Source organism: Tupaia chinensis, unplaced genomic scaffold (assembly GCF_000334495.1).
Source record: "Tupaia chinensis unplaced genomic scaffold, TupChi_1.0 Scaffold144426_1, whole genome shotgun sequence".
Classification (NCBI taxonomy): Eukaryota; Metazoa; Chordata; class Mammalia; order Scandentia; family Tupaiidae; genus Tupaia; species Tupaia belangeri.
This window is the reverse complement of record NW_006204286.1, coordinates 657,046-684,473: the sequence shown is the minus strand read 5'-3', so window position 1 is coordinate 684,473 and position 27,428 is coordinate 657,046. Positions and strand designations below refer to the sequence as shown.

At 35.9% G+C, this 27,428-nt stretch overlaps 1 protein-coding gene and 1 non-coding gene across 2 annotated transcripts in view; both read left to right on the top strand.

Annotated features, from left to right (window-relative positions):
- The window catches only part of CHM (CHM Rab escort protein), a 225,283-nt gene that overhangs the window by 156,015 nt on the left and 41,840 nt on the right, over nt 1-27,428 (top strand). The window contains exons 9-12 of the mRNA XM_006167014.3: nt 2,854-2,931; nt 15,599-15,703; nt 18,636-18,699; nt 25,540-25,636. Of these exons, the coding sequence (XP_006167076.1) occupies nt 2,854-2,931; nt 15,599-15,703; nt 18,636-18,699; nt 25,540-25,636 (344 nt within the window). The remainder of the gene's footprint in view (nt 1-2,853; nt 2,932-15,598; nt 15,704-18,635; nt 18,700-25,539; nt 25,637-27,428) is intronic.
- On the top strand, nt 12,530-12,591 carry MIR361 (microRNA mir-361). Its single transcript, NR_129406.1, has one exon. It is a non-coding gene; the product is annotated as a microRNA mir-361 (primary transcript).

Sequence of the window (27,428 nt, the reverse complement as noted above, 5' to 3'; positions counted from 1 at the left end):
TCATTAATTTAATCATATCTACGAAGTTCTTCTTGCCATGGAAGGTAAAATATTCTCCTAGGACGAGGACGTGGATATCTTGTGGGGAGATGGCCTTATTCAGCCTACTAGTCTTCTTTCTGGACATTCTGTTACTCCCTTCTTATGTTTTTGATTCATTTATTTTAAGCATATTAATTTTACAAACTACTATATATTTTGTCAGCTGATTTTTCACTCCGGGTAAGGTAAGTTTTTTCACGTGGTATGTATTTTTTTATTATAAACTTATCAAGATACTCTATCTGTAGAGAAGTCTAAAGTAGTTCACCAGGGCTACATTCCTTCTTAAGGCTCTAGGGGAGAATCTGTTTCTTGTCTTTTTTAAGGGACAAAGAATGTCTGTATTCCTCGCCATGTGCCCCTCTTCCAGCAATGGCATTACACTGACCTCTGTTCCTGTCTACATATTCTTTTCTGACTTCGACCTTCCATCTTCCTTCTTCTAAGGACTCTTGTGGTTACATTTTACCGACCTGAATAATCTCCTCTCTAGGTCATTAATTTAATCATATCTACGAAGTTCTTCTTGCCATGGAAGGTAAAATATTCTCCTAGGACGAGGACGTGGATATCTTGTGGGGAGATGGCCTTATTCAGCCTACTAGTCTTCTTTCTGGACATTCTGTTACTCCCTTCTTATGTTTTTGATTCATTTATTTTAAGCATATTAATTTTACAAACTACTATATATTTTGTCAGCTGATTTTTCACTCCGGGTAAGGTAAGTTTTTTCACGTGGTATGTATTTTTTTATTATAAACTTATCAAGATACTCTATCTGTAGCAATCTCACACAGCCTATTTTGAAGTCATATTCATCCAGAAAGCTATAGTAATTACTTATATCAAGTGTCCAGGTGTACCATTGATCCAGAGCCACTTCTCATATTTTATTGGTGAAATGTTTCTTAGATTAGGTAATGGTATATTTTCAAAGCCCTAGCCTATATGAGGGCTGACCATTGGTTATAAATATATAATATTCTTCATCCCAGGGCCTAAAGTAGAACAATTATTTGTTTATTTATTTTCTCCTTCTTTGGTAAATAGTTTACTTTCTGAGACACAGTCTTCATGTTGCCCAGGCCAGCCTGGAGCTTGTGATCCTCCTACCTCAGCCTCTCCTAAAATTTCAGAATTACATGTATATGCTACTTTGCTCTGCCTTTATATTGGACCAGAAATTGAACCAGACCTTCCATGTGATCCTAGCCTGAGGAGCACATTGTCTTAGCAGTGCATGCCACTGCAGGTGGGTTAGAGATCACCGTTTTTTAAAAAAATTATTTATTCATTTATTTATTTATAGAATGAAATCATATTTTTATATAATTAAACAGAGTTCTCAATTACAGACAGTCATTACAAACTAAAATTCATAACACTTTCAAACAAGCCCAGAAGGATAAAGCACAAAATGTTTTTAATCTTTTCTAAAGAGGTGGAGAGTTTCATTCACATCTTCGAAAAAATGCTAAGAATTTACACTGCATTAATTATTGAGAAAAAAAAGAACAGAACAATTTTTAGGAAATTGAATGACAGTATGAAATTCTGCTCTATAAAGAGGTCCCTGTACAATTAGTTTTAGTACATCACCTGATCGTGTGGTTAAAGTAGTGTTGTAAAAAAAAATTTGTTTTATACATTTAATCACTATACAGTGCTCAGCTTGTAAATTGAATTTACCCCACATGAATACACTTCACACCAGTCCAGTTGAGTATAAAAAACACATTATTATCAACAGATAATAATCCATTTTGTGTCCCATAAATGTCTTGCCTCTCCATTGTCTCCTTAACTTCTTTTCTTACAGTCTCCCCCTTCTCCCACCTCTTCCCACATTATTATCTATAACCGTTTTCAATGCTGCTATGTCCTCTAATCTTTCAGTTCCCACCATAGAATATGGACAATTGGTATATGATAAGTGGAGACATACAATTTCTCTCTTCATAGACTGGCTTGCTTCACTCAGTAGTAAATGTTCCATATTCGTCCACTTTCTATCAAATGCCAGGGGGTCTTGTTGTTTTTTTAATGGCTGAGTAGTATTCCATAGGGTATATGTGCCACACTTTTCCAATCCATTCATGTGTTCATGGACATCTGGGTTGGTTCCATATCTTAGCAATCATGAATAATCCCACAATAAACACAGATGTGCAAGCACTCTTCTGACTGATCATTCTCATATCCTTTGGGTAGATACCCAGGAGTGAAATTGCTGGATCATATGGTAGTTCTATTTGTAAGTCTTCGAGGAACCTCCATATATTGTTCTCCACAGTGGCTGGACCAATTTACATTCCCACCAGCAGTGCAGGAGAGTTCTCCTTTCACCACATTCATGCTAGCACTTACCTTTTGTTTTGTTTTGTTTTGTTTAATCTTCGCCATTCTGACTAGAGTTAGGTGATATCTCATTGTGATTTTGATCTGCATCTCCCTTATGATGAGGGATGTTGAGAATTTTTTCATATGCTTTTTGGCTATTTGTATGTCTTCCTTAGAGAGTTGTTTATTCAGCTCACTTTCTCATATTTAATTGGTTTAATCATTTTTTGAGGTGTAGTCCTTTAAAGATCAATGTGCTAGCTAAGACATTGTAGTCTGCTTGCTGGGACCACATGGGATCCCAGTTCAATTCCCAATTCAAACGAAAGACTGGGTGGAGACACACACTTGTAATCCTAGGGAGGCAGAAACAAGAAGATTATGAGCCTGATGATGTACTTAAAGGAAAATACTTTTACCTTAATTTTCAACCCAATTATTCTAATTCTCATTTTCCTATTCTCTTCCTAGGATGTGTGCTGTGTTCGGTGGAATCTATTGTCTTCGCCATTCAGTAAAGTGCCTTGTAGTGGACAAAGAATCTGGAAAGTAAGGGTTATATAAGTAACCTTGCTATATTTATACCCGAAACACAGGTGAAAATGCTAAATTTGATTTAAAAAAATGATTCTTTAAAGATCCTCCTTGGTATTAATAACATATCAACCTTGATTAAAAGTAATTTGTGTTTAGGTCCTCCAGAACAAGGAAAGTGAGTTCAGAATATAGAAACTAAATTAATTTCCCTGCAATATGACTATAGCTCCTGATCATCCAAGCTTGGAAGACAAATCATTTCAGCTGCCGGGGGTGGGTGATGAGTGATGTTAGTTTTCCTTGTGGCCTTACCTCCTCTAATTGATTTTCATCAGATGACAACAAAGCCCTCTGTTATTGCATTTTTAAAAATGGAGCTCACCTAAAGACTCATCAGATTAATCTCTGCTGATAATGCATGTCACTCCAAGAGAAAAGACTTTAATGAGTTTTTAGGTAGATTGTTGTCATAAACTATGCTGCCCTGTTATCTGAGAATAAATTCTTTTACAACAGTTATCAGGCCTACAGGCTGGGTTAAGATTGAACTAGGAATTTACCTGTTTGTTTGTTTGCTTTTTTGTTTTTTAAAAAGCTGAGCATCAGTGTATTTTTATATTTCAATTTTGTTTTTCTGGCATCTATTATTAGTTACAAAATATATGCTCTTGTCTGAATTGCACTAAATATAATATTATTCTATGATTTCTTGATTTTACATTGAAACTTAAATGAATTAACATGATCAAGTTTTAGGAGCTGTTTAAATTGGTGTTTGTTTTTTTTTATTGTTATTTATCTAAGCGTCAACTGACATGTTTCTTTGGTGACTGTTTTTAGGCGTACATAAAGAAATATCATTGTTGGGGGTCATAAAATATTTTAATATCTTGAACTAGGAGATTAAACAACATGAACTTTCAGTTGTTTAATTTTACAATAATTTTATATAGTCTAAGCGGCATAAAATGTCTGATAACTTCTCATAGACTAGTTATAGTATAACTAGTATTTTTATGTTGGTTGGTGAAAGAAACACTCAACTTTAGAAACACATAGTACTGAGTGGGTTTGCTTTAGAAAAGTACTTGTATAGTGTAAGATAAAATTGACACATGATTTAAGATACTTATAAAGCACGTTTAGCACTTTAACAGAAAGGTAAATGAAATGTAATAATCTACACTGAAAATTCTGTCCCTAAAGACCTAAAATATTCATATCTTTGTTCATGAAGAACTACTTGGAAGTTCATGTGGGAATAGTTGTCTTTATGACTGTTAACGTTATATTTTCTTATGCATTCATTTTGAAGCAAAAGTATGTTCCCTTGACAGAAAGCTAGATAATGAATTGCTTGTTTGGTGCTTATTTGCTTAGATCTTTTACCCTATTTAGGCCCCATTCCAGTTCCACATGTTAATCTCAGTGACATGAAGAATTTGCAGAGTTTGTGTTTGTTTAAAAAAAAATAGGAATGGTAGTACAGTAATAACATTTGTTGAACTAAAGGCTACATTTACTTTACCTTCACATTAGGATCATTTATTTATTTTTTCCATTTTTTTTCCATGAGCAAAAGAGAGACAGACAGAGACAGCACCCCCAAAATGGTCCCAATGCCATGATCCACTCCTAGCCTTCACCTAACTACAGATCATAGGCAAGTGTGTGCCCAGCATACTCAGGGATGTCTTCAGACTTGAACTGGGAACCTTTTCATGTGGAATAACCTTGCAGAGCATTGCGTTTTACCACTGTGCCACCATCTTGCTCTCCTTTGACTTAGTTTTTTATGACATACTCTAATCAGAAGAACTCTCCTTTATAATCTGCCACAGATTCCATTTGCAACAGATAGCTGAGGGCTGAAGGTCTAGAGACCAAAAATCATTTAGCCTAGTAATATTCAAACTCTAATGTGCCTAAAAGTCACCACGTATGCTTGTAAAAAAAATCGTATTTTGATGACTCATTTTCAGAGAATGAATGAAATTAGAAAAACTGCTTAGAATGGAGGCAGGAAATTTTCCATTTTAAGGACTACTTCAAGTGAATCTAATGTTAGTGATCCTTGGGTGACACTGAGAAACACCTCTTGTAAGGTAATGTTGAAGATTTAGCTAAGGATACTGTGTTCCATGATGAACTAGAGTCTCTAGATCTTAATTCATTCTATGGCACAGTCAAGAAGAACCTATTCAGATATTCTGGCAGTTGAATAACAATTTTATTTTATTTTAGTTAATTAATTTATTTATAGGTTTTTGTCATAGGGTATATGCAGCCGCTGGAGAGGAACAGAGAGAGGGAAAGTAAGAAATCATCCCTCACCCCCTAGGGAGGATGGCCACACTGTAATCCCTTTTCCTCCTTTGTCCTCTTAGAATTTTGGGCACACATGCCCTGATGTGATTTTCAAGCCTCTGGGTCCAGGACCCATATTGCTGTTGGCTATGTAGGAGTCCAACACCTTGAACAACATGCCACCTGCTAACCCCTCATATAGAATTTTATTTTTTTATTTCTTTATTTTTTGAGAGATTTTTGCTATTATGGTGGGTATGCTCACCAGAGAGACAAACAGAAAGCAAGAAATCACACTCACCCTCCCCCCCCCAGAGAGGATGACCATGTCACAATCCCTTCTCCTCCCTTCTACTCTCCGCTTTGGGCACACACTCACAAGTGCCCAGTATGAGTTTCAAGCTGCCAGGTCCAGGACTTGAACCTCATTTTACCATGTGAGAGTTCAGTGCTTTAACCACTCTGCCACCTGCTGGCTGTCAAATAGGAATGTTAAATAGCAAGTGGACTGCTTCTAATTTAACATTTATTTCATATTATCATACAAAAGACTCAAACATAACATTTCTTGTTTCACAACTCCTAAGGCCTATGGAAAGTTTGAATAGCTCTGGAATGAGTGAGGACTGGGGATTCTATTACTGCTGTGAATGTCAGTGGGCAAATCCTATGCTCTGGGTAGGGTCTTTTATTTGTAAGATGATTTCCATGAACTCTGCAGTAACCTGCAAGTCTCCTTCTAGGTCTGACATGCTTTGGTCAAGTTATTTAATGTTCTTAGAAAATATTGAGTTATCCGAAAAGTCATGATCTATTTGTCTATGTTTTTTTATACAAAAATGTGTCATGACTTTTCCAGTGAGCCAATTCTTAAATTTTCCTTAATGTCTAAAAGCAAACGCCCATAAAATAATTTGTATGCCCAAATGGACAAATAAATAGACAACTCTCTAAAGAAGATATACAAAAGATATACAAAATGATATACAAAAGAGATATACCTTTTGACCATTTGTATATCTTCTTTAGGTACATGAAAAAGTGTTCAAAGTCTCTTATCATAAGGGAAAAGCAGATCATAGCCACAATGAGATATTCAACCATGGTTAGAATGGCTATGATAAAAAAAAATGAAGAATGATAAGTGCTGGTAAAGCTGTGGTGAAAGGGAACCCTCTGATACTGTTGGTGGGAATGTAAATTAGTATAACATTTGCAGAAAACAACATGGAGGTTCCTCCAAAACCTACAAATAGAACTATCATAAGACATAGTAATCCCACTCCTTGGTATTTACCCAAAGGATAGGAATATACTCGGTCAGAAAGATATTTACACATCTATGGATATTGCAGTAGTCTTCATAATTACAAAAACAGTACCAGCCTAAGTGTTTAAAAACTGACTGGCTTGAAAAACTGGTACATTTTTATTATGGAATATTACTCAGCTTTAAACGCAATGAGATCCTATCATTTGACTCAAAGTGTATGAATATAGAAAACTTAATGATGAGCAAAGTGAGCCAGACTTTGAACAGTAACATTGTATATCCTCACTCAATTTGAATGAAGTATCTGTAGTATGTGGCAGAAGTTGAGTGATCTGAAGATGTGATGGTGGAAAGGATGGGTATTGATGCTAGAGACTGTAAGAGGGGAGAGTGGATAGTAGAGTGTGAGTGGTGGAAACTGGGTATGAAGTGCAAGGAGAGGAAACATTTAAAATATGGAAAAATGTGAAGTTCTCTGTTGAAAAAAATTTATATAGTATACATCATGGTGGGGACATTATGTAAAATGTGAAATTAATGTGAAAATAAGAAAACGACTCCTAATTTATAAGAAGAATTTTTAAAATGTTATGGAGACCAGCAGGTGACGTACTGGTTAAGATGCTAGACTCCCACATGGTCAACCGTGATTTGAGTCCTGGACCTGGTGGCTTGAGACTCATGCCAGGTGCATATACATGCGTGTTCAAAATCCCAAGAAGAGAATGAAGGAGAAGAGCTTGCAGTATGGCCATCACAGGCCACAAAGTGAGAAAGTGATAACTTTATCTCTTCTGTTGACTATTTTTAGAAACACTGAATGTTCTTGTTGAATAGTTTTCTTTTGCAGCTCTGCTGACCAGGTAAAACTCCTATAAATTACAATAAGTTTTAAATTTCATACCATTTTGAGTAGTGCAATGAAATTTTGCACCATCTTGGCTGGGACATGAATCATCTCCTTGTTCAGCATATCCATGCTGTAGTCTCTTTCTACCCATTTGTCACTTAGTAACCTTCTTGGTTATCAGATCAAAAAAGCATAGTATATATTAATGTTCAGTACTGTCAGTGCTTTCAGGCATCCTCTGGGGGTCTTGGAATATTATCCATGATTTTGCTCTCTGTGGTTTCAATTACCCACAGTCGACCATGGTGAAAATAGGTGAGTATGATATGAGAAGATATTTTGAGAGAAAGATCATATTCCCATAAATTTTATTATAGCACATTGCTGTAATTATTCTGTTATTGATTATAAGTTATTGTTCTTAATTGCTTACCATGCCTAACTTATAAATTAAGCTTTATCATAGATGTGTACATGTTGGTAAAAACATAGTATATGTAGGTACTATCGGCAGTTTCCGACTCATTGGTGGGTCTTGGAGTGTATCCCTTGTGGATAAGGAGAAACTACTATACTTAGAGTTTAGTAATATCTGACTCTTAATACCATTTGCCATTGCCAAAACTCTGATTTTAGTGTGTCCCATTTGTGAAATGGTAATGATTATTGTAGATACTTAGTCCTTTTTAAATTATTATTATCATTTCTAATTTGCATATAATAGTTTCTATATGGGATACAGTGTGGTTTTTTTAAAACATGTATACATTTTATGCATACAAATGGAAAATATAATGGTAGATGTTCTAGATTTTTAACCTCCTCCAACTTACATGCCAGTTGCTTTGGGATAAAGAAGTGAATCAAACATAGACCTTTCCCTTGTGTACAAAGAGACTGCGGTAAAGAATACAGTCTCTTAGGTGAGACAGATTGACTGTGTTACTTACTCGCTGTGTGAACTCGAGCAAATTTAACCTCAGTGTGCTCCATACTTTATTTCTTCAGTTAGGATCTCACTCTGTCATGATCCTCTTGCCTCAGCCTCCTGAGTAGCTAGAACTACAGGCATGCACCACTATACCTAGATTATCAGAGTGGTCTGGGAATTGAACCACGGCCTCTTATGAGATCTTAACATGACTGGGCCTATACCACTCTTTTTCTAGAAAGTGGGATAATCAAGAGTACCTACCTCATAGGATTCTTGTATTAACAGATAAAGTTCATAGAATCATTTGTTATATATAGCAAATCCCAATATATATTAGTAGCAATTACTAATGTAATTGGAATCCATTGGAGGGAGACCTATTGTGAAAATCCTTCTATGTTATGCTAACGACTTTAGACTATAATTGGTAGGGTATTTTTTTGTTTGTTTGTTTGTTTGGTTTATAATTGGTAGTTTTAAACAAGATTTGCAGCTTTTTTTTAGAAAGAGATTTTTGCTATAGGGCACGTGTGTTCGCTAGAGAGGCAGAAAGAGACAGAAAGCGAGAAATTACCCCCCGGGGGAGATGGCCACACCGCAATCCCTTCTCTTCCATTCTCGGGATCTTGAGCACAGAGGCACACATGCCCGACGTGAGTTTTAAGCCACTGGGTCCATGACTTGAACCATGGTTGACTATGTGGGAGTCCAGCAATGTAACCATCTGCTGGTCCCAAGATTGGAAGCTTTTAAATTGATTATTCTGGCAGTGATTTGGAAGAAGCACTGTGACAAAAGAAATTCTTTACCTCCTCAATCAGAGATTCTGTATCTCTCGCTTTTTTTTTCTCTCTACACTGTTCACCTGCACAGAATAGTTTATCATCCATCTATCCATTCACCCATCCATGCAGCAAGTATTAGTTGTTTTCTATTTGCCAGGCACAGGGGATAAAGTAGAGAACAAGACAGTCTTGGTCAGTGTTCTCATGGAGCTTCTACCATGGGATATTGCACAAGAGACAAATTATTACGATTATCGCACATTGAGATCTGTTCTTCATGCAGATCTGGCTTTCCTCCCACCCAATTTAAAAAGCCTCAGTGACTTTATATCACCTCAGAATAAAGTCTAAGATGTTTTTAAATGACATGTTAGACTCTGCCATAAGGCCTCTGCCTCTCCAGGCTCATCCCTCTGCCCTCCTTGCTTTTCATTTTATTGTCGGATAATACTGCACTTCTCTTATTTGCCTCTGTGTATCCCTGCAAATGTGCCCTTCTCTCTGAAACGATGGTCTCTTTATTTGCTTGCTTAGCTGTATTTGATTCTTTAAAAGCAGTAAAGTATCGGTTCCTCCAAGGAACATTGTCTGCTTCTCTCCCCTCCACCCTAAGCTGAGCTTGATACCTCCCCTTCATACTCTGTAATGCCCTGTTCTTATCTCTTATCACTGGACTTTGTCATTGCTTGTGTCTGAATCATCATTATATTGGGAGCTTATTTAGGACAAGACATTTTATTGTTACTTCTTAGAACAATGTTTGGGACATAATTGTTATACCATACATTTATGTTGAACAAATGAGTTGCCAACTTGCTAGCAGTTCATTGTCTTAATAGCCATCATGAGTTAAGGCAGTGTCAGTGGAGAGCGAGAGAAGAGGCTTGTTTAAAGAAATATTTATAAGGTGAAATCAAAATGTAGTAGCAGGGTAGACATGGGAAGAGTGATTTGAGGTGGAGAAACTCTGTAACTGTTACGCCATTACCTAAAACAGGAATTCCAAGGAAGGGAGCCATGATAAATTCACAATGTACATTTTAGTTTGGTTTAAAAAAAAAAGGCTTAAGAGCAGTTTTATTTAAAGTTTATTTATTTCATCCAAGAGAGAAACTTCTCCAACAGGGTTCTCACACTGAGATCCCATCCCTAGCCTCAGCCTGCCCAGATCATGGTCACATACACTTACTCACTGTGCACAGGTAGACCCTGGGATGCAAACCCAGGACCAACCCATATGACTTCAGCATCACAGGGCATTATGCTAGTGCTGGACCACTGTGGCTAGTTGCTAAGAGCAGACTTTTGAAGTGTTTTTGCTTCCCTGCACACATGATAGCTATGGGTGTTGTAATATGGGCCTGCAGTAATTCTTACACAGTGTATACATGTATAAAATCATCATGTTGTATACCATTAATATATACATTTTATGTCAATTGAATAGTTTTTAAAAGGGGCTTTGGGATTATTTAAAAAGAAAAATAACAGTTAAAAATATAGATATCAAGCTCAGGAGAGGTCAGAGCAGAAAAATAGATTGGGATTTATCTATCTGTTCATGGTATTTGAAATTATTAGACTGAGTTTTCACCTATGAAAAATGGGTGGAGATTTTATGTTTAGATCTTTGATTCATTTTGAGTTGATTTTTGTTAATGGTGAGAGATAGGGGTCCAGTTTCATTTCTCTGCAGGTGGATATCCAGTTTTTCCAGCACCATTTGCTGAAGAGATTGTTTTTTTCCTCACTGAGGTGTCTTTTGCCCTTTGTTGAAAATCAGTTGGCTGTATATTTTGGGGTTTATTTCTGCGTTCTCTATTCTGTTCCATTGGTCTACATGCCTGTTTTTGTGTCAATACCATGCTGTTTTGATTATCACAACTTTACAATACATTTTGAGGTCAGAGAGTGAGATGCCTCCCACTTTATTCTTTTTGATCAGTATTGCTTTGGCAATACAGGGTCCTTTATATGGTAATATCTTTGACTATATGATTGATAGTCATATTTAGTCATATTTGACTATATGATATGTAATATATTTGATTATCTTTGTAATATGCAGTATATTCATGACTAGAAAGTCCATTTTGTGTGTTGTAAAGATACAATAATTAAATGTAATAAATAAGAAATAAAATAATAATAAAATGATTGGGAAGCATTTTAGGTTGGTTTTATAGATGAGGTAGCATTTGAACTAATGTGTTCGAGAAATCTCAGAAAGACCTAGTAACTAGGGAACATTATTTTACTTTCTTTTGTATTAGTGATTTTGAATCTTCTAATTTCCTAATATATTTTTCCTTTAATTTCATATATGATTTCTGCTTCTTTCACCATACAGTTAGTTGGGATGTTAGTTATGAAGACCATAGAGATGGAATACCTGTCTTAGTGTTATTTTTCTCTTCTGGGCCAAATTCCACATTTTTTTTTGAGAGGTTTTTTTTTTCACTATAGGGCGTGTGCGCTCGCCAGACAGACAGAGAGAGACATAGAGACAGAAAGCGAGAAATCACCCCCCAGGGGGGATGGTCACGCCGCAATCCCTTCTCCTCCATTCTCCTCCCGGGATCTTGGGCATGCACGCACACGCACCCGGCATGAGTTTTAAGCCACCGGGTCCAGGACGCGAACCGCGGTCGACTACGTGGGAGTCCAGCGACATAGCCATTACGCTAACTGCTGGTTCCCCAAATTCCACATTTTCATCTTCCTAATTGTTTTCTTTCTTATCCTCATTTAGCTATTTATGCCCTTGTATCATTGAACCAAGAACTGAATAACTGTTGTGATTTGTTGATTTAGAAAGTTTTGCTCTAGAAATGTTCTGTCTGGCTTCAGTGATTCTTATGATCAACTTGGTCATTGTGTCCCTGTAACTGGAAGCTTTTATCATGTTCCTCAATTTACTATTTATGAGACTCAGCAAGGCCCTCAACTAAATCCTAAATGCTGTTAATCTTTAATGGCTTTCTCAGCTTTATGTGGGAGGGGTGGACAGGATGGTAGTTTAATGTCTCTGGCAGCACTGTTTCATTTTGCTGTTCTCCATTACTTGAATATCATCTAATTTTTTATATTAATCTTTATAATACAAAGACTGCGTCTACGTCCCAAAGCAATATTCTTTTCTTCATTGTTCTCCCCATAACGTCAATGTATAACAGTAAATCAAGTATTTGAATGGAAAACAAATCTTATCACTTTTTTAAACATGCCTTGGTTTTGAATAGCTTTGCTTAGGCCTAAAGCCTTAGTGACTTCAGAATGAGACTATCAGGTGAGTCATGTCATCATCATCTGCTAGACTGAGACTGGACATAATGTAACCCTTACCTCAATTTCTGCAGAATTATATATTTTCTCTGTACCAGTAGCTCTTGACTTTTTATACCTACCTCAACAGTAGCAGCAGCACGCCTGACAGAGATTCTTCCCTGGGATTTGGGAGCTTATCAGAATCTCCAGGGGTACTTTAATTAGAAAAAGTCCCCCAGGTGTGATTCTGATTTGCTTCCTTTTCCCCCTCCTCCTTTGAGAATCACTGTTTCATCAGAAGCTTCAGCATACATAGGGAGGCAAATTTATTAGTATCTTGTCCTTTCAGAATTGAGATCCCTAATCCCCACACCCCAATATGTCTTTTTTGAGGAATTTCCCAGTAATTTGTTCATTCCTTCTTTTTCTTTCTTTCTTTCTTTTTTAAGAGAGATTTTTCTTATAGGGTGTGTATGCTTTCTGGAGAGACAAAGAGACAGAAAGTGAGAAATCACCCCCCAGAGGGGATGGCCATGCCTCAATCCCTTCTCCTCCATTCTCCTCTCAGGATTTGGGTCACTCACAGATGCACGTCTGGAGTCAGTTTTAAACCACTGGGTCTGAAATTCGATCCGTGGTTGACTACATGGGAGTCTAGCAATGTAACCATCACATCATCTGCTGTTCCCCCAGTAGTTCTACCTAATACCATAACTTCCAAAACCAACAGTTTCTGTCACCAAAGGTGTAGCTATCTCTAAAGCAGCCCTGTTTGTATTTGGAAGCCTATAAAGCAGGAGGTCTCCACAAGATGGAGGGCCAGGTTTAATTACATGGTATATTTAAATAGGAGCACTTTGTAAAAATTTACACTTGAGTCCAGGGTTTATATTAATACTACTCCCTGATCTCCAATTTTATTCCAACATTTTCTGATGAAAATTGTCAAACTTATACCGAAGCTAAAAGAATTTGAGAGTGAACACCTGTATATCCACCACCAGGGTTCTACAATTAACATTTTAATATACTCGCTTAATCATATGTCTACCCAAATATTCATCCCTCTATCCACCTATTAACTCATCTTTTTATGCATTTCATATTAAATTCCCCCTAAATACTTCAGCATGCATATTATTAACTAGAGTTCAGTATTTGTTTAGTGTTTTTCTTTGAATGTAAAATTTATATGCAATGAAGTGTCCAAATCATAAGTGCTCATTTACTGAGTTTTAACAAATGATGAATCTATAAATCAAACTTCTATCAAAATACTGAACACATTGGGCTGGCCCCATGGTGCAGTGGGGTTAAGTGCTACGCATAGGGAGCTAGGTCTCACATGGCTCACTACAGTTAGAATCCCAGCCCAGGCTTGAAAAATATGCCTAGCACTTGTGTGATGTGCCCAAAATTTTGACAGGTTGGAGAAATGGAGGAAAACAGATTGCAGTGTGATCATGTTCCATGAGGGGGTATTTCCTCTCTCTCTCTGATGAGCATGTGTGTCCTATGGCAATAATAATAATAAAACAATATATAGAACACCAAGCCCTTCCCCTTTTTGCCCAGATTTTTCCCTCTTGACTGTCTATAGCCTCTGAGTTAAAGGTAAGAAAAAGGCTTATCAGTGTTTCCAGGACAAATATGGATCAATGTCTAATGACAGATCAGCAGATGTCTCTCCTTTGCCTGAAGTGTTTTGTGTCTCAAATTGTATCTGAATGTTTTAGAACAGGAGACTGAGTGAATAACTTTTCAGTTTTCAAACAATTATTTTGGAAAGTAGCTAGGTAAAAATACCTTTCATCTATTAAGTATTTTATAAAGCAAAAGCTCTAGTTTAATGAAATATGAGGAGATATAAGTGGAAACAAGTGGGAATGAGAAAGGAAGGAGAGATGAGATAGGAAAAATTACATAAATATCAATGTAATATAGTGGATATATTAAAATCTAATACATTGGTTAAAATATATATCATGTCATATAACATTACTGGACATCACAGACTAAACTGACAATATTGATATGCCATTTACTTAAGGGAGTCAGCATATCATATTCCTTGCTCAGGAAATACAAATTGAATTTCTCTATTGCTTTTGGGCTTCAGTCTTTTTATTGTTAACATCTTTATGCCTGATAAATATCACCTATTTGGCATATTTTTATAGACTGAGTATATTTTAATTCACACCAGTAAATCTTAAACATGATATGAGTTTGAAATTATCTGCTTGCACTTGATGAGGAACAACATATAAGTATATTTCTAATAAGATAATCCTGATACCCAAAGGAAAAGTTGTGACAAAAGTAAATTGATATTTCCATAACAAAAAGATACAGCAAACACATAGTCATTTGCATATAGTTCCTGAAATATTGCATACTGGCTTTGTCAGTGCTGGTAAGTCCATTTCAAGGATGTCGCCCTTAGTCCATTAGTTTGGATAATGAGCCCTATAAAGAACATTTATAACTTGTGGCACTGCAAGGAGATGGATTCTAATTTTCATCCTTTTATCTAGACACATTGAAAGAAGGTCAATGGAGGGTTCTATATGATTCATTGTCCCAACACATATCAGATGACAGAGACCTGATAATGTCCATGCATAAGTGTTTTCCTTATTTGGAAATAGCACTTGAAAGAAATCTTTCTATGATCATCCTTTGAAGTAAAGTGGAAACAGATATTATAAGAAGCTCTATCCCTCTTTTTACTCTTTAAAACATTATCAAATGCGTGACCAGATAGCTATTCTTAAACAAAAGAAAAAGCAACACTTAACAGAAAAATAAAAAGGCTTTAGTGACTTTTACAGGCTATGAATGATATAAGAAGATATTTAATCAACTTCTCTCATTTTCTTAGAGCTGTTAAGGAAAAAAAGAGAGAGAGCCTGTTTTCTAAACAAAGGAAAAGCTTCTGTGTTCCTAAGCATTAGGAAAGCTGAAAATTATACTAAAATACCTGATCAGCTTTACTCTTATTAATGAGATTCAAAATAAATACTCAAGTTGTATTCCACTCTCATTTTACAATTTAAAATACTTCAAAATAGAGGCAAGAACATATATTCTATAATATAGTGTCAGTTTTGTGTCAGAAAATGTAGAATTGTAGACAGTTTTTAAATTTCATCTTCACAAGACATTAGTTTTATATTCAAAATTGGTAACCAATTATGTTTATTTTCTCAATTATTTAGTTATTAACATGAGCTTTTTTGCTATGCTTATCTTCCTTATAGATGTAAAGCAATCATAGATCAGTTTGGCCAGAGAATAATCTCTAAGCATTTCCTTGTTGAAGACAGTTACTTTTCTGAGAACACGTGCTTGCATGTACAATACAGGTAAGGCATCCCTTCACTGAAAGGTTGGTGAAAGTTGGGAAATTTTAGGTGTGATTATATTGACATTTCTACATGATTCTGTTCTTCAAGTAATATTTGAATGTATACTGACTCAATGATAAATTCAATTTCTTACCACTCTTTTCTTATAAGGTATGGTTTTGGGGGAGCCTTGGGTAATTTTGCCTCCTTTGCTTTAGCTAGAGTTTGTCTGTAGGTCATGCATTCTCTTTTCATAAGCCAAGAAAAGATTAAAGCAGAACTTGACTTGGTTTGGGGATACTGAGTTTTAACAAATGATGAATCTATAAATCAAACTTCTATCAAAATACTGAACACATTGGGCTGGCCCCATGGTGCAGTGGGGTTAAGTGCTACGCATAGGGAGCTAGGTCTCACATGGCTCACTACAGTTAGAATCCCAGCCCAGGCTTGAAAAATATGCCTAGCACTTGTGTGATGTGCCCAAAATTTTGACAGGTTGGAGAAATGGAGGAAAACAGATTGCAGTGTGATCATGTTCCATGAGGGGGTATTTCCTCTCTCTCTCTGATGAGCATGTGTGTCCTATGGCAATAATAATAATAAAACAATATATAGAACACCAAGCCCTTCCCCTTTTTGCCCAGATTTTTCCCTCTTGACTGTCTATAGCCTCTGAGTTAAAGGTAAGAAAAAGGCTTATCAGTGTTTCCAGGACAAATATGGATCAATGTCTAATGACAGATCAGCAGATGTCTCTCCTTTGCCTGAAGTGTTTTGTGTCTCAAATTGTATCTGAATGTTTTAGAACAGGAGACTGAGTGAATAACTTTTCAGTTTTCAAACAATTATTTTGGAAAGTAGCTAGGTAAAAATACCTTTCATCTATTAAGTATTTTATAAAGCAAAAGCTCTAGTTTAATGAAATATGAGGAGATATAAGTGGAAACAAGTGGGAATGAGAAAGGAAGGAGAGATGAGATAGGAAAAATTACATAAATATCAATGTAATATAGTGGATATATTAAAATCTAATACATTGGTTAAAATATATATCATGTCATATAACATTACTGGACATCATAGACTAAACTGACAATATTGATATGCCATTTACTTAAGGGAGTCAGCATATCATATTCCTTGCTCAGGAAATACAAATTGAATTTCTCTATTGCTTTTGGGCATTAGTCTTTTTATTGTTAACATCTTTATGCCTGATAAATATCACCTATTTGGCATATTTTTAGAGACTGAGTATATTTTAATTCACACCAGTAAATCTTAAACATGATATGAGTTTGAAATTATCTGCTTGCACTTTATGAGGAACAACATATAAGTATATTTCTAATAAGATAATCCTGATACCCAAAGGAAAAGTTGTGACAAAAGTAAATTGATATTTCCATAACAAAAAGATACAGCAAACACATAGTCATTTGCATATAGTTCCTGAAATATTGCATACTGGCTTTGTCAGTGCTGGTAAGTCCATTTCAAGGATGTCGCCCTTAGTCCATTAGTTTGGATAATGAGCCCTATAAAGAACATTTATAACTTGTGGCACTGCAAGGAGATGGATTCTAATTTTCATCCTTTTATCTAGACACATTGAAAGAAGGTCAATGGAGGGTTCTATATGATTCATTGTCCCAACACATATCAGATGACAGAGACCTGATAATGTCCATGCATAAGTGTTTTCCTTATTTGGAAATAGCACTTGAAAGAAATCTTTCTATGATCATCCTTTGAAGTAAAGTGGAAACAGATATTATAAGAAGCTCTATCCCTCTTTTTACTCTTTAAAACATTATCAAATGCGTGACCAGATAGCTATTCTTAAACAAAAGAAAAAGCAACACTTAACAGAAAAATAAAAAGGCTTTAGTGACTTTTACAGGCTATGAATGATATAAGAAGATATTTAATCAACTTCTCTCATTTTCTTAGAGCTGTTAAGGAAAAAAAGAGAGAGAGCCTGTTTTCTAAACAAAGGAAAAGCTTCTGTGTTCCTAAGCATTAGGAAAGCTGAAAATTATACTAAAATACTTGCTCAGCTTTACTCTTATTAATGAGATTCAAAATAAATACTCAAGTTGTATTCCACTCTCATTTTACAATTTAAAATACTTCAAAATAGAGGCAAGAACATATATTCTATAATATAGTGTCAGTTTTGTGTCAGAAAATGTAGAATTGTAGACAGTTTTTAAATTTCATCTTCACAAGACATTAGTTTTATATTCAAAATAGAGGCAAGAACATATATTCTATAATATAGTGACAGTTTTGTGTCACAAAATGTAGAATTGTAGACAGTTTTTAAATTTCATCTTCACAAGACATTAGTTTTATATTCAAAATTGGTAACCAATTATGTTTATTTTCTCAATTATTTAGTTATTAACATGAGCTTTTTTGCTATGCTTATCTTCCTTATAGATGTAAAGCAATCATAGATCAGTTTGGCCAGAGAATAATCTCTAAGCATTTCCTTGTTGAAGACAGTTACTTTTCTGAGAACACGTGCTTGCATGTACAATACAGGTAAGGCATCCCTTCACTGAAAGGTTGGTGAAAGTTGGGAAATTTTAGGTGTGATTATATTGACATTTCTACATGATTCTGTTCTTCAAGTAATATTTGAATGTATACTGACTCAATGATAAATTCAATTTCTTACCACTCTTTTCTTATAAGGTATGGTTTTGGGGGAGCCTTGGGTAATTTTGCCTCCTTTGCTTTAGCTAGAGTTTGTCTGTAGGTCATGCATTCTCTTTTCATAAGCCAAGAAAAGATTAAAGCAGAACTTGACTTGGTTTGGGGAGATGACACTTTTATCCTGACTTAAATCTTTGAAACATGCCTTCTGGTGGTTATATAATTATCAGTGAAATTTATCCATGGAATCTGAATCACTCCTTTACTGTTTTGTGCATTACAGGCAGATCTCCAGAGCAGTCCTGATTACAGATAGATCTGTACTAAAAACAGATTCAGACCAACAGGTAAATTCAGTCTTATATTTTAAAATAAAAAATGTGATATTTTGATATACATGTGTGTGTGGTGAACTGATCACTCAAGTGAGATTAATTAATGCATCCATCTCTTCATGTAAGTTGCTTTATTTTTTGTGATGAGAACACCTAAGGTCTACTCTCATAGCAAATTTCAAGTATATAATAATGTATCATGAGTTATAATCCCATGCTATATATTAGATTTCTAAAATTATTCTTTCTGCATAGAAAGTCCCTGACAGCCACTATTCTATGAATTTGACTTTTTAAAATTCTATATGTTAAAAGAGTTCATACAGTATTTTCTTTTCCTGTAGGTTCACATGTGTTGTCACATATTAAAGGATTTTCTCCTTTTTTTTGAGCAAGAGGAAAGTGTACAGAGTAGACTACTCCATAGATGGAGAACCCCACTAGAAGAGATGGATGAACAGTTTCATTCCTTCCTCTTAAAGGAAGAACTATTACCAAAAGGAAGGATAGAGGGCTATCCCATAGACAGGACAACCCTGACCCGCTTTTTTTAAGACCTAATAATATTCAGTTTCACACAAACATACACACACACTTATATTTCTTATATCCATATCTTGATAGACACTGAGATTTTTTCCTTATGTTGACACAGCGACTAATGTTACAGAGTATGGGAGTATAGCTATCCCATGACACTGGTTTCATTTCTTTTGTATATATACTCAGAAGCAAGATTGCTAGATTATACAGTATTCTATTTTTAATTTTTTTGTGGAACCTCCATACTGTTTTCCATAATGGCTTTACCAATTTATATTCCCACTAAAAGTGTATAGGGGTTCTCTTTTATTGACACCCTTATCAACATTTATCTCTCGCCTTTTTGATTTTAGCAGTCTTATCAGGTATAAGATAAAATTTCATTGAGTCTTGTACTTTTTAGTAACAGTTTTCAGTTTAATAACAGTTTTCAGTTTAATCTACATAGTGATAAAATAAATCAATTTTGATGAAATAAAGTATATTAAGCTATATGTATTCATACTTTCTAATACATATTTTTAAAAATACATAATACAGTGATATAATACCCTTGGTTTATTAAGAATGTTCATCCAGTAGAACAAATAATTGCATCTCTTTTTTTTTTTTTTCTTTTTTTTTTTTGGAGAGGTTTTTGCTATGGGGCGCATGCGCTCGCCAGACAGACAGAGAGAGACATAGAGACAGAAAACGAGAAATCACCCCCGGGGGGATGGTCATGCTGCAATCCCTTCTCCTCCATTCTCCTCTTGGGATCTTGGACATGCACGCACACGCGCCCGGCGTGAGTTTTAAGCCACCGGGTCCAGGACGCGAACCGCAGTCGACTACGTGGGAGTTCAGCGACATAGCCATTATGCTAACTGCTTGTTCCCAATAATTGCATCTCTTATGTAGCAGATCTCTTGTAGGAGATTTGGAATAAATCATAGTTTTAATAACTATTTTTATGAAGTTGAAAATATTGATATATTATTCTAGGAATAAAAGGAGGATTCCCAGAGAATACATTTAACTATCTTGGAGAAGATGGCTTTATGGTAGCCAACCCTATAGCAATGGTGGTAAGCCCACTGTTGAGCCTGATGTGAATAAATTTCAATACCTATTCCCAGTTATATTTTCTTACCAGTATTCATTTCAGTACCTCTTCCTCACCCTCAATTCCATAGGAATGTCTTTATGCCTTTTTCCTCAAGTCTGATCACTTATTTGTCATGATTATATATAACCCTTTCTTTCTAACCATATTTTTTAGTTACCAATGAAATCAATATGATACTCAGTGGGTTTGATCATCAGATCTATATGCTGCTTCTAAAGACAGGCTCTTGAAATGTCTTAAGTTAGAAGCTTTCAATTATGTAAAATAAATATGTGAATGGACAAAGTCAATTAATGGCCTCATATTGCTAAAAATGAGCATTATATACCAAAAAAATACTTTTGTTATACACATAAGCATAAATAATTTAATTACTTAGCAAGCATGAGTACCTTTTTCCTGTCAGCCAGTGTGCTAGGTTTTGAGGAAATAGTAGTAAAGTTGATAGCATCTCTGCCCTCAAATAGTTTATACTCTGGAGGATACAGATATAAACAGATAAATAGCAATTACAATTCAGTGTGACAAGTGTGAACATGGGTGTAGTACTGGAATGATATATCAGCTGTCATATCACTTAACACACTTCCCTGCAATTCTGGTTGATTTGTCTGTATCTTCCAGTAAGCCATAAGTTTTTTGAGTGGGTTAGAATGGCAGGGAGGCAGAAAAAATGAAGAATGCAAATAGGTACAAACTCTTACAAACAGCTAAGCTTTGAAGAGTAAGGTGGAGGAATTGGTTCTTAAAGAGAGATAAGGGGGTGAAAGGGCTTTTATTTCTTCAAAAGATTAGTGTGTATTTCAGCTTATGGGATGGAGCTAGTATTTGAAGATACCAAGTAGAGAAGGACATAATTGATATATCCAAGGTCCAAAGACCTTAGAGGATCAGGCAAAACTGTTGCCCTTAAATAAGATATGAGATATATTTGAAACAAGACTGAGTGAATGCAGGGCCATTCGTTGATTTGGGAATTCTCATCAGATGGGTTCCATTTAATCTTTAAATTATGAAGTTAAGTCATCTGTGAATGGGGTGGGTGAGTAGGTAAGGGTCTAAGCTCAAGGAAAGGTATGAAATAGTCATCAGGGATAGTTGGAGAGTAGCTTCTCTATGTCATGGTCAGTTTGCTGGGCAGTTGTAATGGCCCATTTAAGTATGAAGATCATGTATTTTCAATGGCATTTATCTCCTATCCTATCTCTGTCTTTTTACCTAGCCTAAGAGACCTAAAATTCCTTTTTTCTTCACAGTCCATGAATTTCCCTTCTGCCCGCTTCCTTTCTGACCTAGACCTTTTGCTGGATCTTCTGAACTACTTGCTCTTTCCTCCCATGCCTTCAATTCCCATGTCACCATGACCTTCTACTACATGCACAGAGAAAAATCTCATCCCTTGCTCAGGCTATAATCTGCACCTGGATCACTCATGGTTGCTTAAGAAAAACACACGACCAGACAGACCCAACCCTGCCACAGACATGGTGCCAGCCTCATTCAGTTGGACTCCTAGCACCTACCACCAGTCACCTCCTTCCATTGGCTTCAGACAACTCCCACTTTCCTTCTCTTCAGTGCATAATTCAAGTCTATGTTTTACCTACCCTTTTCATCCTTCGCCTCTCTCAGCAGCTACCTGCCTTACTGAGAAAAGTGAGCCCACCCACTATGAACAATGACCGTTGACTTCTTGCCCTGTAACCTACAATATATGTACACCAGCCCAGGGATGAATGAGGGGGCTCTTCACCTTGTTCAAAGCCAAACCCCTTATACAAATGCCTTTATTTAACATGTATGTGCAGACAACTTATCCTTTGTCACCTGTTCTCTCTCTCCTGCATCTTTAGCCCTACCCTACTACTGGTACTTTTCTATCAACATCTATCTATCTATCTAGTTGTCATAATGCATTTTTGCATAGAAAAACATGTCATAATTTTCCAGACAATCAATATATATCTATGTATTGGGTTGTTGGAAAAGTCATGACACATATTTTTCATAGAGAAATCTGTCATGATTTTTCTGATGACTATGTATGTGTGTGTGTGAATATATATATATATATATATAGATTCTGTGTCAAATGCATAAATTACAAATAAACAAACATAAATCCCACTCCCTTGACTGTTCTGCCATCTCCAGTTAGTATCTGATCTCTCTCGTTCCATTACCAATATTTTCAAGGCAGTATCTATACTTGCTGCCTCCAACTCCGTACTTCTCATTTATTTTCTAAACTACACCAACCTGACTTCTACTCTTAGCATTCTACCACAATTTTTCTTCCTAAATTCATTAATAGCTTTATAATAGTCAGGGCCAGAGGCTATTTCTTCATTCTTGTCTACTAGAAGTTTTTTGGTACATTTCACAATCTTACTATACCCTTTCTCTTGAAACTATTCCTCCGACCTCCATAACAGTTGTTCTCCTAGTTCTCTTCATCACTCTGACTATCCCCCCTCTGCCTCCTCCATAGGCTCTTCTTTCTCTATCCTGCCTTTAAATATCAGAATTCCTAAGGATTCTTGCCTGAACCCACCGTACATCTTGCTCTATGCACACTTGCTAGATGACTCCATGTATTCTCATGGCTTCAATTTTGTATAAATCTTGGTGTGAGACTTTTTCTTTAAGAGGTCTTTGCCTTCGTGCATGTTCACCCACTGGAGGGAGGGAGAAAGAGAGAGAGAGAGAGTGAGAGTGAGAAATCACACCCCAGGGGAATGTCCATTCAGCAGTCCCTTCTCCATTCTCCTCCTGGGATCTTAGGCATGTACGCACACATGCCCAGCATCATTTTGAAGCCACCAGGTCCAAGACTTGAATAGCAGTTAGCCATATGGGAGTCTAGCGATGTTGCCACTATGCCATCTGCTGGCCCTAGTGTGAGACATTTTTATATCCCAGGAATGTATAATTTATATGCCAAACTTCCTGCTGGACATCAACCAAATGGAAGATACTCAAAGCTGAACACATTATCTTCCCTTCTAAGACTGCTTCTTATCCAGTGTTCTTTACCTCTGTGAATAGTGCTGACATCCTTCCAATAAAAACATCTTCTTCCCTCCCTTTCTGACATCTCATCTATTTTCAGATCCTGTCCATGCACTTCCTAGAAATTACTTCAATCTGCCTTTCCTCTCAGTCTTTAGTCTCACACTTCCAATTAAGTGACACATCATATGTGCCTTCAGACTCGTTATCCTGCTTTTCATATTGTCTCCTTCAAATCTGTTCTCTACGCAGCCACAGAGTGATCAGTCTATAATGTGCACCTGGCCTATCTTTTTTTGTTTCCTAAGAGAGTTTTCTTCCTCTACCTTCTCTTCTTCTGAATTTTGAAACATGGGGAGAATGCAGAGACTTAGAAGAAACAATGTGTGTTAGTCCAGGTAGATTTTTTGTAAGTCATATTTGAGGATTGCGAGAATTACCTTTTGATAACTTTAATAGTCTTTCTGATGTTTGAGCCAGTTACTTTCTGAGAGTTTAGGTGAGGAAGATACTGTGGTAGGAGGTTACTGATTGTATTACAGTTAAAAGAAAAGGGATGATAGTTGAAGGAATCAAAAGTTCTTACATGTCGGTGTAGTTCATAAGATACTTTTGCAATTATGGTCATGTTTTTAGTAATAATCGTTTAATTACATACAACATTCAGTGTCTTAGTGATTTCTCTACTTTAATGCTAAAGTACAACATTGTCTATCCTGAGCTGTGGCAAATGGAATTAAGAAGAACATGAAGAACTCAGTTTTCAAGACATTTTGAACCCAAAAATGCACATACAAGATAGTCATGGTTACCAAAATCAATTCTAATTTTAAAAATTCCCATGAGCATTTTGTCTATGGACTATCATTGTAAAATTCTCAGTCAAAATCTAAGCATAGCACTTACAATGAAAAGTATTCCTTTCCCATATGAGAGGATATAATTTTCTCAGACTTAAGATTAGATTGGGGATTAACACTGAAATTTGAGGTTCTACAGAGAAACATTAACCTGATGATCAATTAAAGCCTTTTAAATATAATGACATATAACATATCAGGAGTACCTAGGACAGCAGACTGCATATTAATAATAAGTATTTAGTAATAATTATACAATTCACTTTTGATTTTAAATTTCTAGTTTTGTTAATGGAGTTTTTAAATTAATTTGAAATCACTCATTTTTGAAAGATTTTGTTATATGTTTATTTGCTTGCTTGTTTTGATACCTTTGGAAATGGTAATATCATTAATTTGTAGGGCTCTATTCCTACTATTTTTATATATTATGAATAATTAAAATTGCTTTAGTATAGTCTGATTTAATACAACAGTGCAGGCCAGCAGGTGGAGATTAAGGAAGCTTTATCCCACATAGCTTACTCCATGGTTGGTTTCCTAGACCTGATGGCGTGAAAAATATACCAGGCATGGGTACATACCCAAAAGTCCCGAGAGGAGAATGGAGAAAGGATTGTATCCATCCTCCTGGAAAGTGATTTCTCATTTTTCCCCCTTTCTCTCTCTGTCTTAGTATTAAGGTAAGCACATGCTCACTTTAGCAAACAAACAAACAAACAAAAAAAGTGACTGTATTTCAGAAGTAATTAGTAGTAATCATAACTTTTGAAAATATTAAGTGGGGACCAGCAGATGGCATAACGGTTACATGACTGTACTCCCGCATGACTGATGGCCGTTCAAATCCCGGACCTGGTGGCTTAAAACTTATGCCACGTTTGTGCGCATGCATGCCCAAAATCCCTGGAGAGGAAGGGATTGTGGCGTGGCCATCCCACCTGGGGAGTAATTTCTTGCTTTCTGTCTCTCTGTGGCTCTAGAGAGTGCATGTACCCTGTAGCAAAAAATCTCTCCCTTTAAAAAAAAGAATATTAAATGAAAGATTTAATAAATATTAAAGATATTTGAAATATTTGTTGTCTATAGGAATTATACGAATACCATATATGTGATATATAAATACATAAATAATGCAGAAATTGAATATCAAGACACATATATGCATGTTACGGTTTCCAGAATTAAATCCTTATGAGCCCAATTCTTTCAAACACCAAGGACTACTTGAAAAAAAGATAATCAGTTTGGAAGCTAATGGCCCTTTAATACAAGAAGAAAACAATGAGTTTTAACATCTATGTATGATATTTTGTTTCTGCTTTTTAGATTTCCATTTTGACAATACCAGCAGAGGAACCAGGAACTTCTGCTGTTCGGGTCTTTGAGTTATGTTCTTCAACAATGACGTGCATGAAAGGCACCTGTAAGCACAGTAGAATTTTGTTACTTGTTTTTTTTGTGTTTATTAAGGGAGTAAAAGGGACAGCTATTACAGCTGTCAAGGCTGTATTTATAGAGAGTTTTCTAGGCCAGCCCTGTGACCTAGTGGTTGGTCTCCCAACCACCATTTGAATCTTGACCTTGGCAAATTAAAAAACACACAAGGCACGGGTACATGTGTACCCAAATCTTGACATGATTGAGAAATTGAGACACTGTGACAATGTGACCTCATCCCATTGGAGCATGCTTTTTCCTTCTACTCTGTCTCTTACTGCACTCTCTGGGAATTAAAAAAGAAATAGAAGAGAGATTTTCCCATATATTAATTTTTTATTCATAGTATTTGTTCATATAGTATATGGTCATACGATAAGCCATTTCATATCTTCCACTTGCCTCTAAATATTTCTATGGCTAAATAGTCACAGGTATAATTTGTTAATTCTCTAATAGAGACATTTTCATGACTTCATAATCCTTCTTTAATTTTCTTAAGGTTATTGAAATCTACTTTTACAAAATTTATTTTCTTTATTGCTAGTTTTCTTCTTTACCTCTGTCTTAGCCCATTCTTTTCATTTTTTTATAGAGAGATTTTTGCTATATAATACGTAAATGTCAAAAATTGGTGGTCAGCAGATGGTATAGTGGTTAAGGCATTGGACTCCCACGTGGTCAACCATGGTTCCAGTCCTGAACCTGGTGGCTTAAAACTCACTCTGAGTATGTATGCATGCATGCCCAAAATCCTGAGAGGAGAAGGGGTTGCAGTGTGGCCATTCCCCCATGGTGTGATTTCTCGCTTTCTGGCTCTCTGTCCCTCTTTGTTTCTCTGGCAAGCACATACGCCCTATAGCAAGAATCGCTCTCTCAAAATAAATAAATAAATAAATAAATAAACAAAAAATATTAGAAATTTATTACTCACAGTTCCAGAGGCTATGAAATCCAAGTTTGTGACACCAGCAGATTTAGTGTCTGATGAAGGTTTATTTCTTGTAGCATCTAGTATGTGCCCTCACATAGCAGAAGGGATGAAGAAGCTCTCTGAGTCTCTTTTGACCTATGTCCTCTGCCCTTATGACCTAATCAGCTCCCAAAGATCCCATCTCTTAATATTATTGCATTGGGGATTAGGTTTCAACATATTGTCTACAATACTGTTAGATATCAAGTCTTTCACAATATACTTCTTAAGAATATTTCAGTAAACAGTAATCAACAAGTGTACATTACACATTACACATCACTTTCTAGAATTTAATTGTGTACTGTAGGTACTATGAAGAAACAGAAACTAAAACTACTGGTGGAAAATGTTGGGGAAACTCTTGGAGATATTGAAGTAGGCAAAGACTTCTTAAATAAGACTCCAAAAGCATAGGCAATAATCCCTAAAATAGACAAGTGGGACTATATTAGACTAATAAGTTTCTGCACAGCAAAGGACACAGTATCAAGTGTGAACCGACAACCCTCAGAATGGGAAAATATTTTTGTTAAATATGCTTCAGACAAGGGACTGATAACCAGAATACATAGGGAACTCAAGTGCCCTATGTGAAAAAAAAATGATTAACCCAATTAAAAGATGGGAAAATGAGCTGAACAAAAACCTCTCTTAAGGAAGACATACGAACAGCCAAAAAGTATATGAGGAAATGCTCAACATCCCTCATCATAAGGGAGATGCAGATAAAAACCACAATGAGTTACCACCTAACCCCTGTCAGAATGGCAAAGATTAAGAATATAAAAAGTGATAAGTGTTG